An 18,153-nucleotide genomic window follows, 5' to 3' on the forward strand; every position below is an offset into this window, starting at 1 on the left:
AGAAAAAACTGACCTGTCGCTGGACGTCCCACACTCTTCTACGCTCAATGCGCTCTCCTCTCCTACTGAATCTTCCTGCTGTAAGCCAGCTGATGTCGCGGTTCCGCTCGCCTCTTGCTCCGGCTGTTGTACCGGGCTAGTTGATGCCAGGGTACCCAACCGTTGCTGTTGGTGGTCCACCTGGCTGACGGTAGCTGGCTCCTGTTCCGGCTGGCGGTGAACCTGACCCGCTGCCCGGGCTTGACTAGCTGTCGGTTAGCTAGCTGGCTAGCTGTTGCGGCGCAAACCTCCTCCTGGTTTTGACCATCAACATAACCGCTGCAACTGCCCTCGTCGCTGCTTGTGGAGGCTTTTCTGACTCGTTTTGAAGTGTCTATTACCTCTTCCTTCTTTTTGAAGAAAGACAGTAAATTTAACTGTCTTTTTGACATGCTTGCATTGAATCACCGTTTCTTCCTCTCTGTGACGTGCTCCTCATGTGGCGAATTTCAAAAGTGAAAGACGTTTGTCCGTTGGTCCAGCTTTTCAGTGCGTCAACACAGATCTCCGACTCTTTCAAATCTTAATCTTAATAAACGACATAAAATTATTGGGATTTTTTCTGTAAATTAATATATGCATATTTTATTTCATTTTAACCATTTTTTATTTTTATTTTTTGTGAGAGGTACCGGATCTGCCCAAATAGGTGCCGGAACACAGGGTGGCCAAAATGAAGAGGTGCCGGATCCTGTTCCGGCAGGATCCGGCTCAAATTAACCACTGGGCGCAGCCCTCTAAGGCTATCGCTATTGGGTAATCCCTCCTGCACGTGTGCAGCACTGACAGACTTAATCCACGCCCACCTATGACGTGGGCCCCACCTCCGGGCTCACTTCCGTATAAATAGGAAGTAGGCCCTACCATCTACTCCCACACAAACAGCTTTTCTTCAGCTATTCGCGGAGCCAGTGGGGCCCGACCCTTAGAGGGCTGCGCCTATACTCATAGAAGCTGGGTTACAGTACGTAACCCCAGTTCTATATCGTATAAGGCTTCACCCTCTAAGGCTATCGCTATTGGGTTAAGGGCGAAGCAGGATGTAGTCTACGCCCCACTGGTTCCGTCCGTTACCAGAAGCACAAAACACACCTACTCAGTTAATAACCCATGTCCATTTCGTCCTGCGTAAATGGAGCATCACATTCCCAGGGAATATAGCATTTAAAAAATGAATATTCTCCATCAGGGAACGAGGGTAGGCTTACTTAGGCTACCTGTCGTTTATAAAAGATAGAGACCGAGTCTCATTAAATAAAACGATCAAGAGAGGGGAAAAAGGGCAGCTCTCTAAGTGCCTACAGGCAGGAGAGAGGGAACGCAATTAAAAACCCCGACATTACTCATTATGACAGGCTATTCAGTACTGAATGTGTCAGAGAGGAATGGGAGACATCCCTCAAATAAAAACGAATAAAAGAACAGGGTGAAGACCAAGATGCAGCAGTGCAAATGTCTTCCACTGTCATTCCTCCGTGCAACGCCGTAGAGGTTGAAACTCCCCTGGTACTGTGCGCTTTAATGTTCTCCGGGGGATCCAACCCAGCGGAGACATACGCCTGTGACACCGCCTCACACAACCAGTGTGACAGGCGCTGTGCAGATAGAGGCTGCCCTAATGAGCGCTCTCTATAATGTACAAACAGACGCTGGGATTTGCGTAAAGCAACCGTGCGTGCAATATAGCCTGACAGCGCGCGCACGGGACAGAGGAGAGGAAAAGTGGCTTCTTCCTCCGATGTGTGAGGAGGGGTAAAGAAGCCCTTCAAGGTTATCACTCTTGATCTAAAAGAGCTTGTGATCACCTTTGGCATAAACGCCGGGTTCGGGCGCAATACAGCTGAGCTGCCATCTCCTTGGATCTGGAGAGATGACGGAGCCACCGAGAGAGCAGACAAGTCACTCACCCTTTTAGCTGATGTCAGAGCTAAGAGCAGAGCTACTTTAGCTGACAAAAACTTCAGGGGAACCTGATCTAATGGTTCAAAAGGAGCTTTACTCAGTGCGCGCAGCACTAAAGCCAAATCCCATTGAGGCGCTAAAGCGCGTGATACCGGTCTGAGTCTCTGTACTCCTCGTAGAAAACGTTTTGTCAGAGGGTGACTAAACATCGTGCTGATCTCAAAACCTACGTGGCATGAAGAAATGGCAGCGGCATATGTTTTTATCGTGTTATAGGCCAAATTCCTGTCCAGCAACAGCTGGAGGAATGACAGCACGTGAGGCAGGGGACACGTAACGGGGTCCAAGCCTTTCCCTACACACCAACACTGGAACGCTGTCCATTTGGCTGTGTAGGACGCCCTGGTGGACGCGGCCCTAGACCTCTGAATAGTACTCACAACATTTTGAGGGAGGCCAAGCCTCTCTAAGTGTTCCCGCTCAGGGGCCATGCCCACAAACGTTGGCCTAACATTGGGGGACTGCTGATCGCTCCCTCCACCTGGGAGAGAGCATCCCCCCGCCACGGAATTTCCCACGGTCTCCCTGACAGCATCCGATGTATGCAGGGAAACCAGGACGCTCCCGTGCGCTCCGGGGCTATTAAGACCGCTATCAGTCGCTCCTCCTGCACTCGGTCCAGGAACCGAGGGATCAGAGGGACTGGTGGGAAAGCGTACAATAACCCCCTGGGCCAAGGTCTGTGCGCGAACGCGTCCACCCCCAGAGGGGGGTGATCCTGCCTTCTCAGGGAGAACCAGAGAGCACATTGCGCGTTCCCGCGTGCAGCGAACAGATCCACCTCCGCTCTTCCGAACCTGCTCCATACCTGGGAGACCAGCTCGGGGTGGAGGCTCCAGTCCCCTTGTCGAGGACCTCCTCTCGACATGAGGTCTGCCCCTCTGTTCAGCTCGCCGGGAATATATGCTGCTCTGACAGAGAGTACGTGTGTGTGCGCCCAGCACAACAGCCTCCTGGCTGTGTCCAGCAGCTGCACTGATCGTACACCTCCCTGACGATTTATGTATGCTGCCGCTGCCTTGTTGTCCGTTCGAATCAACACATGATGATTCCACAGCAACGGGGCGAAGTGCCGGATTACTCTCGATATGGCGAGTAATTCCAGCGCGTTTATATGAAGGGACATGTGAGGCGGCCACTGTCCCCCCACTGCCTGCGACATGCATGTTCCTCCCCACCCTGAGAGCGATGCGTCTGTAAACACCGAGGTGTGTGACGTCACTCTGCCAAGGGGAACCCCCACTGACAGGACGTGGGGATTTTTCCAGTAGGTCAGATCTAAACCTATGGACAGAGGAATGTACACCATGCGTCTCTTCTGACGCACGGGGTTGATGCGCAGGCGAATAAACCACCTCTGAAGTCTCTTCATGTGAAGGAGACCCAGGGGAATCACCACGTGACCAGCTGACATCCTGCCCAACAGCTGCATCACGGAGAGGGCTGTCACCACCCTGCCGGGTGTGACGCGCCCGAGGAGAGCTGTCAGATCCTCCACTCTCCGCTGTGAGAGTTGTGCTCTCATGCGGGCTGAGTTGAATTCAACCCCCTGATATATGATAATCTGGGAGGGAAGAGGACAGCTCTTCTCCCAATTGATTATGAAACCCAGGCTTGACAGGTGAGATACAAGTTGTACCGTCTGTAAAGCAGCTTCCTCTCTGGAGCGGGCAAGCAATAGCAGGTCGTCCAGATAAAATAACACTCTCATCCCTCTTCTGCGTAGCGGCTCCAGTGCCGTCTCCACACACTTTGAAAAAGTGCGTGGAGCCAGAGAATATCCGAACGGCAGTCGATTGAACTGGTACGCTATTCCCTGGAATGAGAAACGCAGGAATTCCCTGTGTTTTGGGTTGATGGTTATGTGGAAGTAAGCATCCTTCAGGCCTATGGAGGTGCACCAATCTCCCTGGTGAACACACTCCATTACCTGTTTGATTGTCAGCATATGTCTTTTCATTATCACCCTGTTGAATGCTGACAGATCTAGGATGGGTCTCATCCCCCCGGTCTTTTTCAGGATAAGAAAATAACGGGAGAAAAAAACCCCGATTTTCTTTCCCCTGAGGAACCCTGGAAATTGCTTTCTTTAACAGGAGTTTCCGCAGCTCTGACTGGAGCGCAAGACACTGTTTTTGGGATGACAGGAGCGTTTCCTGAATCCCCTCGAACTGCGGGGGGGGGGGGGGGTGTAAGGCAAATTGCAGAGAGTACCCTCTGCTGATCAGCCTGCTCATCCATCCGTCCATTAAACATAGCCGCCTCCACTCTGAGCACCGCTCTGAGAGCGGGCGTACCTGTTTTTGGTGTGCTGTGGTATTCATGGTGACAAGCCATGCCAGAGCCCTTGCCGCCGTTGCCCGTGAAGCAACCCAAGGGGGGCCCCGCCCTAAAGGGCTTTGAAGGGGTCTCCACACGCTGCATCACACACCGGCTCTCATCCTGTCTCTGTTTAGGAGAAGACTCATCAACAGGACCCTGAGGTGGGTTTATGCTCCAACTCGTGGAGGTGTGTGCAGTGCTATTCACCTCGTGCATAATAGCCATGCTAGGCTTAATACGACTGTGTGTAGGCACAACTGGGACAGAGAAAAAACCGCGCTGCTTTTTACCCGAAAGGATAGAAGCAGCCGATTTAAATGTCAAGCCCTGCTGTCTTTTAACCGACTGGTTAAATACCGCAGGCTTATACAGCGAGCCTTGCTGTTTTCTAACCGACAGATTAGAAACAGCTGGCTCAAACGGCGAGTCCCTCTGTCTATTACCCGACAGGTAAAAAACAGATGGAATATGCAACAAGTCCCGCTGCCTTTTAACCAATAGATTAATGGCAGCCGGCCTGACTAGTGTGGGGGACATGTGAGACACAGTTGCTACAGGCACACTGTTGAGATTTGAATAATTTTTATTAACAATCCTCTCTTCCCACATAACCCCCCCAAAGAGTCATCTTCGGTTCTGTTTCCTCGGAGGTTCTCTCGGAGGAGCAGACCAGGAGCTGGGGTTCTTCCTTCCCCTCCGACTCGTCGCCTGCAGATCCTGTCTCTTTGGCGGAGGAGCGGAGACCTGGGACGGAGCCCCTGCAGCTGCCGAAGGGCGATTCTGACGCCGTTGCTGTTCTCGCCGTTGCCCGCGCTGCCCCCGCTGAGACTGTTGCGGGGGCTGCGGGTGCTGTCGTTGCTGTCGTTGCTGTCACTGCTGTTGCTGAGGACGTTTGTCCTGAAGCCAGCTAGCGTGACGCCTTATGTCGTCTGCCTGCTCCGCGGCAGACTTCATAGACTCCACCATGGTGTGGAACTGTGGCCCAAACAGTCCGTCCGGACTGATTGGAGCCTCCAGCAGATCCTTTCCTGCACCCTCCGGTATATTCCCCTGCTGTAGCCAGAGGTACCGGTGAACATGTGTTGCCCATGTCGCAATCCGTGCCTGCGAGACTGCGACTGCTGCGCACAGGGTAAGTGCAGTACTAGCCGCCTTACCTATCTCCTCAGCCTCCACTGAGGACATCGTTTTTGACTGCTCTGACATTTCCACCATGGAGTTTGATAGCAACGCTATATTGTTAGCCGCCGCCGCTGCCTGGAACACACACTGATGCATGCGGTCAGTCTGTCGGGCAACAAACCGATCTTTGGTGGCAGCCAACATGGGTTGCCGTCCGGAAACCATGCTGGCCTGTCTAGCCCCAAAGAATGCCGTGAGGTTCTGCTCTAGAGGAGGCACGGTCGGGAAACTCACGTCTGTGAATCCCTCCACTCTCGTGAGGGGCAAGTATGTCCCTATCGGAGCTTTCATTGCTCCAGGGTCCCCCGCTGCCCCCTCCTGGTACTTCCTTATGTGCGGGAAGCATGGCCAGATCGGGTAACTCCTAACCCTGTGCACCCGGGAGAACACCCCGGACATATCATCCGGCGGTGAGCTCCCCTGAGCTAGGGGAACGGGGAGATTTCTCCAGGCGGCCGCCTTAGATATAATCTCCGGAAGTTCTAGGAGGATCCCGCCAATCGATGGCAACGCCGTGGCGTCGGAGATAGGGATCACTGGATCGTACACCGCCCCTGCACCGGGCCCCATACCTGTCTCCTCCGTCCGGAGGGGAGAGATGATGGGGGAATCACCCAGTGATCCCTGAATGGAGGGGACGTAGTCGTCCGACTCGCGCCCTCCACTCGGATCCAGGAAGTCAAGGACTTTGTCCCCGGAGTACTCCTCCTGGACGGGCCAATCGTCCTCGGCGGCCGCAGCAGCGAGAGTGTCCGCTCTCTGCTGTCTGATGGCTAGCGGGAGACGGGCACAATGCGAGCAAGATACCCCGGGATTGAGAGCAGCGTTCGCATGCTCTAATCCCAGGCAGGACTCACACTGTAAGTGCCTGTCAAAACTCATAATGTAGCCCGTTACGCATACGAGGCAATCCCTGACACAGCCTTGACTTTCCTGTCCAGTCTCCATTTTACCGGAAAACAGAAGCTTTTTAGGAGGAATGCTTGCTTTTCGGTAAGTAGCTCTTAACAGAACTGTTTTTGCCTGACAATGCTTCTGCAACGGAGTGCTGAAGAAAAGTGGGAGTAGATGGTAGGGCCTACTTCCTAATTATACGGAAGTGAGCCCGGAGGTGGGGCCCACGTCATAGGTGGGTGTGGATTAAGTCTGTCAGTGCTGCACACGTGCAGGAGGGATTACCCAATAGCAATAGCCTTAGAGGGCGAAGCCTTATGTGATATAGAACCTTTCTAGCCATAACCGTGATGAAGGGACCTCTGAAGACTGCACTGCAGTGCATGCACACTTCTTATCTCATAATTATGACTTTTTATCTCATTATTTCGACTTTCTTATCTCATAATTATGACATTTTATCTCATTATTATGACTTTTTATCTCATAATTATGACTTTTTATCCCATTATTATGACTTTTTATCTCATAATTATGACTTTTTATCCCATTATTATGACTTTTTATCTCATAATTTTGACTTTTTTATCTCATAATTATGACTTTTATCTCATAATTTCGACTTTTTTATCTCATAATTATGACTTTTCATGGGGATTTTATTTTTTTCAAATGGCGGAAATGGGCTTCCATAGGGTTAAAGAGTTGGAATGATGTGATAATTCATACTCATGTACAGTAGGTGGCGGTATGCACCTTTTAAGTTGTTTGCAATCCGCCAAAAACAAGAGAAGAAGAAGAAGAAGAAGAAGAAGAAGGCCTACGCATTTTGCGCAGTCCGGAGCTGACAGGTCCATGGAGCCTGCCTGCAGGCGCTAATCTCAGGACACCACCACTCTCAGTACATTGCCACTTTCCGAACAGGAAATGCACGTAAATACAAGCCTTTATATTATTAAGGTACAGCGCCACTTTCCGAACCATTGATGAATGCTTGTGTACACAAAAACGGCAGGCAAAACCGTTTTAAATGTGTGCTTCCTGTATGGCGAATACAGCTGCTTTATTTATGTCTGTATGAAGTTGTTGTGAGTGTGGAGGGAGCAGCTACAGGTTAGCTTAGCCCAGTGGTTCCCAAACTTTTTCAGTCGGGACCCCCTTGGGTATTGGAAATATTTTCGGGACCCCCCGACCCGGTTCCCATCTATATTGGCAGGATTAATTGTATATTGTTGTAAACACATTACATTTTCTTTGCTAATAATTAGAAGATACAAAGATCAAACTATCATTTTATATTTTATTATGGATTACACATGAACAAAAGTAAAAAATAGATTTTTAAATTCAAATTTATTTAAGGAAAATATATGACTGAACACTGCTATTTCTACTGCAGGTTGCAAACGAACACATCACTATACAATTCCTATTCCACACATAGCCTATCAATGACTTGTGTGTGATTGCTTTCCCTCGCAGATCTTCTCAAACCGGGGCTGTTGTTTTGAGACTGCCACTCTCAGTTCATTCTCAATGTTCAGCTTTGATCTGTATTTGGTTTTGATGGCAGCAACAGCAGAGAAGCCTGTCTCACACAAGTAGGATGTTGCAAAAGGCAGCAGTATGCTCAAAGCTCTCTGACCAATGAGAGGGTACTCCTTCTCCACTCCAACCCAAAACCCAGCCATGGTCTTGGATTTGAACAGCAGCCTCATGGTTGAATCTGAAGTCATTTCAATGTACTCTTCCTCTTCTGCAGTGCTGAACGTGGTAGGTGGTGTTGCAACAAATGGATCTCTAATCCAGTCGTATTTGGCACTGTCATCCACAGAGAAGTATTTCTGGAAGCTGACTTTCTGGGCTGAGATGTGATCTCTCATACATGGGAACGCTGTGTTCTGCAGCTCATTGGTCTCGATGAATGCCTTGAGATTCTCAAATGAGACGATATCCCCACGTTCTAGTCTCCTGCCCCACATGTCCAGTTTCCGTGTGAAGGATTGTATCTTGTCTGCCAGGTGTGGAAGGTGTGCATTGTTGCCCTGCAACTGCAGATTCAATTCATTTAGCTTCACAAACATGTCGCTTAGGTAGGCCAGTTTCATGAGGAAGTGTTCGTCATTAAACTTGCTGGCAAGGTCGTTCCCCTCTTCCTCCAAGAAGATTCTGATCTCATCTTTAAGCGCTAGCACCCTGGACAGCACTTTTCCACAAGAGGCTCATCGGGACTCGCTGTGAAACAGAACAGCTGTGTACTCGGAGCCCATCCCCTCGCACAATGCGGAAAAAAGGTGAGCTTTCAGTGGTCTTGTTTTGATGTTATTCGACGGTGGTTATAACATTGGACAAAACGGCATTAAGCTCCGGACTCAGCTGCTTTGACGCGAGTGCTTCTCTGTGTATTATACAGTGCGTGCACACTGCTCTCGGTGCAACGCGCTTGATGAGCGCCTGTAGCCCTCCCCGTGTTCCTGCCATAGCCCGGGCACCGTCTGTGCAGATCCCCACACAGTCCTCCCATTTCATTTCGGCTTCACTCAGACAGGTGTCAATTATTTTGAACAGCTGTTGCTCTCTTTCGGACATAGTTGCAAAATAGCAAATCCTCGCTCAGCTCATCTGTATCCACGTATCTGACATACGCAATTAACAGACAGTCCTTGTTACTGTATTTAGCCTCGTCTACCTGGAGCGCAAAGTGTTTGTCTTTTACTTTCTCAACAAGCTGCTCTTTCATGTCTTCTGAGATTCCATCAATGCGTCTAGCAATAGTGTTGTCGGACAAGGGGATGGCTTTGAGTTTTCGGGCAGTTGCCTCGTCAATTAAAGTTGAAACCATATCTATAGCGCAAGGGAGTATGAGCTTCTCAGCGATGGTGTGTTGTTTTTTAGACTGGGCGATACGATAGGCCACTTTATACGAGGCAAGTTGAGCATTAGATGTGACAGATGCTGTTTTAACAAAGCAGATCTGCTGACCACGATATTCTTGAAGTTTTCTCTGACAGAAATCAAGGGGCTTGTTCACATCATTGGGGTGTGTGGTCTCCATGTGACGTTTCATCTTGTTTGGTTTCATGCTCGCTACTGCTAAGGTTTTGAGACAGAGGACACACACTGGTCGTTCCTCCCCACCTACCACGTTAGATGTGAAGCCAAGGGAGATGTATGACTCATCATACTTTCTTGATTTGGGCTTAGTTGCTGCGAGGCTTGTCGTAGGCTCATCCACCTTTCTTTTAACTGACGGCCGTGTTAAAAACTTCTCCATTTTGGAGATTTATTTTCGAGCAGTGTTTGTTTACAATTTTTTCCCGCGCCCCCCCTGCAGTACCTCCAGGGGTCGCGCCCTACAGTTTGAAAACCACTTGCTTAGCCTAATCGATCAGTGCACTACGAAGCCAGTGCTAGACAGTGAACTGTCAAGGGGGGGAGCCCCGCCGGTCATTATCGGCCGATATTCACTCTTAATAGTTTGATCGGTGCTCTCTATAAAGGCCGATCAGGAGAGCTGGATCTGATCGATATGGACATAAACGCAAGTGAAGTATAACCGGACGCAAGAGAGATCAGATCAGCTGCTGAGTCTTACGGAGACACGCAGCTCTGCATGATCAGCTGAAGCTCCGCCCTCTGTTTAGCGAGCTGACCAGACAGCGCAAAATGCGTATATGAAGTGTCATGAACGCAATAAATCTACCCTCGTGGGGGCGCGCTCATGTGATTGGCTTAGAATGAAGGAGACATCTGATTGGCTATAGATAGAAAAAATTAAAAGTATGAATCGGGTGACCGTCTGGGGAGTCTCAAAAAACCCACACACGAATGCACAGCGATCCATGCACAGAAAGCGGTTTGTGTTTGCAGGTTCAGGGGTTTTAAACGGAAAACAAATATTTCCATCCATCCATCTTCTCCCGCTTATCCGTGGTCGGGTCGCGGAGGTAGCAGTTCCAGCAGAGAGCCCCAAACTTTATTTTCCCTGGCCACATCAACCAGCTCTGACTGGGGGATACCAAGGCGCTCCCAGGCCAGCGAATATATATAATCCCTCCATCTGGTTCTAGGTCTACCCCTTGGTCTCTTCCCAGCTGGACGTGCCTGGAACACCTCCCTAGGGAGGCGCCCAGGTGGCATCCTAACTAGGTGCCCGAACCACCTCAACTGGCTCCTTTCGACGCGAAGGAGGAGCGGTTCAAGTCTGAGTCCCTCCCGGATGACCGAACTTCTCACCTTATCCCTAAGGGAGACACCAGCCACCCTGCGGAGAAAACCCATCTCGGCCGCTTGTACCCGCGATCTCGTTCTTTCGGTCATGACCCATCCTTCATGACCATAGGTGAGGGTAGGAACGAAAATGGCGCGGTAGACAGAGAGCTTTGCCTTCTGGCTCAGCTCCCTTTTCGTCACAATGGTGCGGTAAAGAGACTGCAGTACCGCTCCCGCTGCTCCGATTCTCCGACCCATCTAACGCTCCATTGTTCCCTCACTCGAGAACAAGACCCCGAGATACTTGAACTCCTTCACTTGGGGTAAGGACTCATTCCCTACTTGGAGTGGACAGTCCATCGGTTTCCTGCTGAGAACCATGGCCTCAGATTTGGAGGTGCTGATCCTCATCCCAGCCGCTTCACACTCGGTTGTGAACCGATCCAGTGAGTGCTGAAGGTCGCAGACCGATGAAGCCATCAGAACCACATCATCTGCAAAAAGCAGTGGTGCAATCCTTAGTCCACCGAACTGCAGACCCCCTCCCCCACGACTACGCCTCGAAATCCGATCCATGTTTATTACAAACAGGATTGGTGACAAAGCGCAGCCCTGGCGGAGGCCAACCCTCACCTGAAATGGGTCCGACTTACTGCCGAGGACCCGGACACAGCTCTCGCTTTGGGAGTACAGAGATTGGATGGCCCTGAGTAGAGACCCCCTCACCCCATACTCCTGCAGCACCTCCCACAGTGACTCCCTGGGAACCCGGTCATACGCCTTCTCCAAGTCTACAAAACACATGTAGACTGGATAAGCGTACTCCCAGGTCCCCTCCAGGATCCTTGCGAGAGTAAAAAGCTGATCCGTCGTTCCACGACCAGGACGGAATCCGCATTGTTCCTCCTCAATCTGAGGTTCGACAATCGGCCTGACCCTCCTTTCGAGTACCTTAGAGTAAACTTTCCCGGGGAGGCTGAGTAGTGTGATGCCTCTGTAATTGGCACACACCCTCTGATCCCCCTTTTTAAAAAGGGGAACCACCACCCCGGAGTGCCACTCCTTCGGTACTGTTTCCGACTTCCACGCAACGTTGATGAGACGTGTCAACCATGACAGTCCCTCAACACCCAGAGCCTTCAGCATTTCTGGGCGGATCTCATCCACCCCCGGGGCTTTGCCACTGTGAAGTTGTTTGACGACCTCAGTGACCTCCCCCCGGGAGATTGGTGTCGATCCCCCGTCATACTCCAGTTCTGCCTCTAACATAGAGGGTGGAGTTGTCGGGTTCAGGAGTTCCTCAAAGTGCTCCTTCCAACGCCCTAACACTCCATCAGTTGAGGTCAACAACGTCCCATCCTTACTGTACACAGCTTGGATGGTTCCCTGCTTCCCCCTCCTGAGGTGTCGGACAGTTTTCCAGAACAACTTTGGTGCCACCCGAAAGTCTTTTTCCATGTCTTCTCCGAACTTCTCCCACACCCGCTGCTTTGCCTCGGCCACGGCTGAGGCTGCTGCCCTTCGGGCCTGTCGGTACCTTGCAACTGCCTCGGGAGTCCCCCGGGATAACAAATCCCTGAAGGCCTCCTTCTTCAGTCGGACGGCTTCCCTGACCACCGGTGTCCACCAGGAGGTTCGAGGGTTACCGCCCCTTGAGGCACCTAGGACCTTGAGACCACAGCTCCCCGCAGCGGCTTCGGCAATAGAGGCTTTGAACACCGACCACTCTGGTTCAATGTCCCCAACCTCCAAAGGAATGCCCGAAAAGCTCCGCCGGAGGTGTGAGTTGAAGGCCTCCTGAACTTGGGCCTCCTCCAGACGTTCCCAAGTCACCCAAACTACACGTTTGGGCTTACCAGGTCTATCCAGAGGCCCAACTCACCGCCAGATGGTGATCAGTTGACAACTCCGCCCCTCTCTTTACCTGAGTGTCCAAAACATACGGCCTCAGGTCCGATGATACGATAACGAAATCGATCATGGACCTTCTGCCTAGGGTGCTCTGGTACCAGGTACACTTATGAGCATCCTTATGTTCGAACATGGTGTTTGTTATGGCCAATCCATGACTAGTACAGAAGTCCAGTAACAAACCACCACTCCGGTTCAGATCAGGGGGGCCGTTCCTCCTAATCACTCCCCTCCAAGTGTCTCCATCATTGCCCACATGTGCGTTGAAGTATCCCATCAAGATTAAAGAGTCCCCTTCAGGAGCCCCATACAGGACTCTTTCCAGGGTCTCCAAGAAGGCTGTATACTCTGAACTGCTGTTGGGTGCATAAGCACACACAACAGTCAGAGTGTTCCCCCCCATAACCCGCAGGCGTAGGGAGGCAACCCTCTCGTCCACTGTGAGTATTCCCACACCCGCCCGGCGCCTCACACCTTGAGCAACTCCGAAGAAGAATAGAGTCCAACCCCTATCCAGAAGTAAGGTTCCAGAGCCGACGCTGTGCGTAGAGGTGAGCCCAACCAGATCCAACTGGTAACGCTCCACCTCCCGCACAAGCTCCGACTCCTTCCCCCCCAGAGAGGTGACGTTCCACGTCCCCAAAGCCAGCTTCTGTCGCCCGGGTCTGGTCCGTCGAGACCCTCTGCCTTCACTGCCACCCTTCTGGCAGCGCACCTGACCCCATCGCTGTTTCCCGTAGGTTGTGGGCCCGCGGGACGGAGAAGCGGAGGTGTTGCCCACGTCGCCTTTTCGGGCTGTGCCCGGCCGGGCTCCGTGGCAAGCCCGGCCAACAGACGCTCGCCGACGAGTCCTCCTTCTGGGCCTGGCTCCATAAGGGGACCCCGGGCTTCCTCCGGGCCGGGTATCCTCACTTCGTGTGTCGTCTTTCATGAGGTCTTGTGAACCAATCTTAGTCTGGCCCCTTGCCTGAGACCAATTTGCCATGGGAGACCCTACCAGGAACACAAGGTTCCAGACAACACAGCCCCCAGGTTCATCAGGGCACACAAACCTCTCTACCACGGTAAGGTGCTGGTTCTTCAGGGAGGGAAAACAAATATGTGAGGATCAAAAATACATATGTAAACCTTTTTTCTGTATTTAGATTTTATTTACATGTATATGAAACGGAACACATTTGTGTGTGCATTGAAAAACACAAGTGTGGATCCGGAAATACAAGTGTGAATCCTTCTGTGTGCATGTGTGTATTATGAAACTGTTCTGAGCCCATAGAAATTCCGTCTCATAGCGTTTGTGCACTGTTTTGAAATCCTAAATTACCCTTCTTCGATAAAGCCTTGCTCGCATTGCAGATGAGACAGATGGACTTTGAATTGGAATAGATGGAAAAATAATCATCCTCCCACTCGGAGTGAAAATGATATATTTGGGGCTTTTTTGCTTCTGCCGTAATTGCGGTCTTGTGTGTGTGCGGACTGTCACTCCTGTTGCCACGGACAACGTCAGCTAACTAGTGCTGCCCACCAGCCACGCCCCGATACATGCGGTCACGCCGATCACAGAGCTTTGATGCGTTCAAGTGCATTATTCTGGCACAGGAAGATTATGCTAAAGGTAGGGCTGTCAGTCGATTAAAATAGTTAATCGCGATTAATCGCAAATTAATCACACATTTTTGATCTGTTCTAAATGTTCCTTAGAGGAATATTGTTCAAGTTTTTAATATATATGACAAATATGCTTTATGCAAATGTTTATTATCATTTGAACAATGACAAATATTCTCATGAATATTAAACAACCTCTGAATATTACAAATATTCGCCTCAATTCAACCTTCAACCTGAAGACACTGTGATGGATCGTTGGAGCTATGTGCAACTCAAGGCATATGCTCGAACAGGAGCTGCCTGGACGCTGCAATCATGTTGCACTATCCGTGCTGAGTGTGCTGACTTTTCGTACAATGTCCCGCTGTCTGGCTACCTGAATAAGTCAAGTGATCGGTGCGGTTGTCGGCGAAATGTCGCTCCTCTGTTTTCATTGAAATAGCTCCTTATATCCGTTAGCGCAGCTAGCTAGCTCCAGATGCTAACAATAACAATACACGTAAGGTCTCTCTCTCGCTCGCTCGCGCCACACATACACACACCCTCCCGGTCCTCCCGATGGCCAGTCGGTGCCTGCCGGTGAGCGTGGAAGTGTGGTCTGTGGCAAGCGGACGGCAGGAGCGGGGCTGTCAGCATCAGCTTGTAGATGGTATTTTAAACTCGATGCGCTCTGAAACTACGGGGCGGCCGAGGACAAAAAATACACATGCGTTAATCGCGTTAAAATAATTAGTGGCGTTGAATTTACTACTACAGCTGTAATTTGAAAGTAAATGAGGTGCCAGGGTGTAAACAAAATAATCCAAACAGAGGAATATAGCTCGTTTATCAACAACAAAAATAAGTGGCACAGGAGGATCCTCTAAAGCAGGGGTGCCCAATACGTCGATCGCAAAGGTATTGTTGGTAGATCGCATGGCATTGAAAAAAAGAAGAAGCATTTGCCACTTGATTGACGTACAGGTAGGTAAGCAAGTCTGAGTTGTATTGTGCCATACGGGTTCATGCAGTTATGAGGGGGCCTCACCTCCTCATCTGAAGCGCAGTTTATACGCCATTTAGTCAGCACCCCCCCGCCGCGCTCACGTCACAGATTGGGCAGGGGCGGGCGGCCCTGTAGGTAGATCATTTGGGCTTGGTCATTTTAAAAGTTGCTCCGAAGCTGAACAAGTGTGGGCACCCCTGCTCTAAAGAATCCAATATGCGTTCATTAACTGGCCCCAGCCTCCTGTCATTTTGCAAAAGTGGTCCCAGTTTAACAAGTTGTGAGTCATTGGTCCTGCTGGACAACATTTCATTTCAAATGTGAATCTGTTTTGGAGGAGCTTCCTGAAAGGTATTTTAGGTTTATGTGGAGGTCACATGTTTTGATCCAGAGTCTTTAGAAAAAGCACCAAATCAGAACTTTCTTTAAAACATATTATATTTCAGAGGTAGAAGAAGTACTAAGATATTTTACATGCGTTAGGCATTACTAGAAACCTCAAACCATATTCACAACTTCTGATGCTCAACTACAATTGTTTACCACATGAATAACTCGTTTTGTAAAGTCTTCTTCTGGATCTCTCTCTATATGAAGCCAGTTGATTATATTTTATATATGGTACTACTTTTCATTTTATTTTTAATTGTTAATTCTCTATTCCGCTTTTTAAGTATTTGTATTTTAATGTCTGAACACACTGCTTCTGTAATGAAAGAATTCCCCAAATTGGGATCAATAAAGTATATCATCTATATAAAGAAATATGATGTGCAGTCATGTGAGGAGAGTTGTGAAAGTGTGAGAATTTATTCAAATTACTTTAAAAAAAAACTGATCTCTTAATTCGCTGTGGTCATGTGACTTCCTCTAAACTCCTAAAATGGGCACTGTGCAGATCTGTGTGTAGCTCCAGGGTTTTATTCAGTGTAAGGCTGCAGGCTCTGAGGGACCCCCACAGCCTGCAGGACCCCCGTCAGCTCGTACAGTTCAGTATGAATACCCCACCAACAACAACAACATTTCAATTCAGTTCTTATTTAAAGGCCAATGATGTCAATAAATAGCTATTCATTTTTTTCTTTTATATTTTTAATATGGCTTTGGTGCTTTATATATATACGTTGAACAATCCTTTGAGTCTGAAATATAAAGAGCTATATTCAGAAACTGAACAGTTATGTGTTTGTGAGCATCTAGTGTTACTGCGCAGCACAGATTGATCTGTTGGAAGCTGCGTTACAGGCGGGAGAGATATAACTATATGAAGCACTTTACTGTATTTATTATTCAACAAGCATTGACAAAAAGCATGCTTTGATTTAGAAATGTTTGATGGTGATGTGTTTGATCATGACAGGCGAAGATCTACTTCTCTTTCCCTGGAGAGCTGCTGATGAGGATGCTCAAGATGCTCATCCTTCCTCTCATCACATCCAGGTAGCTTCTAATATATTACTCACACACCAGTACCAACAAGTCCTCCAACTCATACGACCAAATGGGCCGATTGTTCAAGCCCTTATTACGACCAAATGTGTCATTTGTTCGAGCACTTATTTACCCATAATTACGTTTTAAAGTGTTCGCTCCCGTTGAATGCAAACGTTACAGATGGTCCTTTATTCACAAATAACCCTCTGTGTAAAATTCTAAATTGTAGGATAGTTTGGCCATTAAAACGCTTTTTGATTAGATTTCTAGCTAGAAGTGTATATTATACTTTTAGAATCCACGTCCAGTCGATATGTAGGATCTATAGTTTGATAGATATTACGAAGATGATTTGAGGTATGCGGCAGCCTCCTTGTAAAGTTACAGGTTGAAAACAGTATTTCCGGTCTCAACGTTTTCATAATAAAACCAATGATCAAATGATTTAACAATGATATCTGCAGTACTCATCAACTAAAAAACATCAGTTTATCCTTGTTAATTATACGACATTAATTGGTTTAAATTGTGTACAATGCTTTTGTGTTTTCCCATAGGTTTTTCTCTTGCGATTCTGAGAGACACATTTATTTTTTCAGAGGTTTTGATAGGCTAAAATCACGCCGCAATGCACGTCGGGATATGGTGTTTATGTGATATGAAATCGGAAAACATAAAAAAAATAATAATAATACTTTATTCCGAGTGTGCTTGCTTTTCTCTTTGAAAGTCATCACATAACGGCATTGTAGTACACGGTTCGGCTGCATTAAATATAACAGATCTGCCGTAGTTCTTTATTTATAGAGCCCTGATCAGAAGACCTTTTCACAAACTGTAAGAAATGCCACCGAAACTGAATACGTGACGTGAATCATAAATATATCAGCAATTTAACAACAATTTTTACGACTCCTTGCAGTATCAACATTCATTCGGCTGACTTTTATATTTGATCCAATTGGTAGATAGGCTGTATTTACACCATAACGGTGCACAGCTGATAGAAAAGGACACCTAGTGGTTAAAACACGTTATTGAATGTTATGGTTGAAATTATGTTATATTTTGTTGAAATTATGTTATATTTGATGAAAAAAATATTAAGAGTACATACTTTAATAGGGGGAAAGTAGAAAGTCAATGATAGAAATATAGAATAGAAAATATCAAGAAGATACTATAGTGATCTCTACAATAAAACAGTTTAGTGCAGGACGTCCAAAGATATTAACAGGAGGATGTGCAAAACAGAAAAACTAATAAGACTTTATTTAAACATTAAAGAATACTTTAAGTTAAGGTCTTCTTTTGAATAAAAAAAAAACGTTGGGGGTATCCACAGATAAATATTAAGTCTGACAAAGTACAATCACCTTCCCTGAATTTGACTCAGGTGTAACTAAAGTCTAATTTAAGGGTTGTTTATTTTTCACATCATTAATCAGAATCTGCAAAGTAACTAAAATAAATGTAGTGGAGTAAAAATACTAGAACAAAGTAGTATGCTGCTGTAACAAAAACATTTCCCAACTTGGGATCAATAAAGTATATCTTATCTTATCTTAAGATGATCGATGGCTACTGCCATATTTTCT

General features: G+C 48.2%; 1 protein-coding gene across 3 annotated transcripts in view; it reads left to right on the plus strand.

The window, feature by feature from the left end:
* Nucleotides 1-18,153, plus strand: part of LOC307034336 (excitatory amino acid transporter 5-like) — a 55,125-nt gene that overhangs the window by 9,413 nt on the left and 27,559 nt on the right. For all 3 annotated transcript variants that reach the window (XM_079673131.1, XM_079673129.1, XM_079673130.1), the window contains exon 2: nucleotides 16,482-16,561. In XM_079673131.1, coding sequence (XP_079529257.1) covers nucleotides 16,482-16,561 — 80 coding nt within the window. The remainder of the gene's footprint in view (nucleotides 1-16,481; nucleotides 16,562-18,153) is intronic.

Source organism: Notothenia rossii (genome assembly GCF_949606895.1).
Source record: "Notothenia rossii genome assembly, chromosome: 1".
NCBI lineage: Eukaryota > Metazoa > Chordata > Actinopteri > Perciformes > Nototheniidae > Notothenia > Notothenia rossii.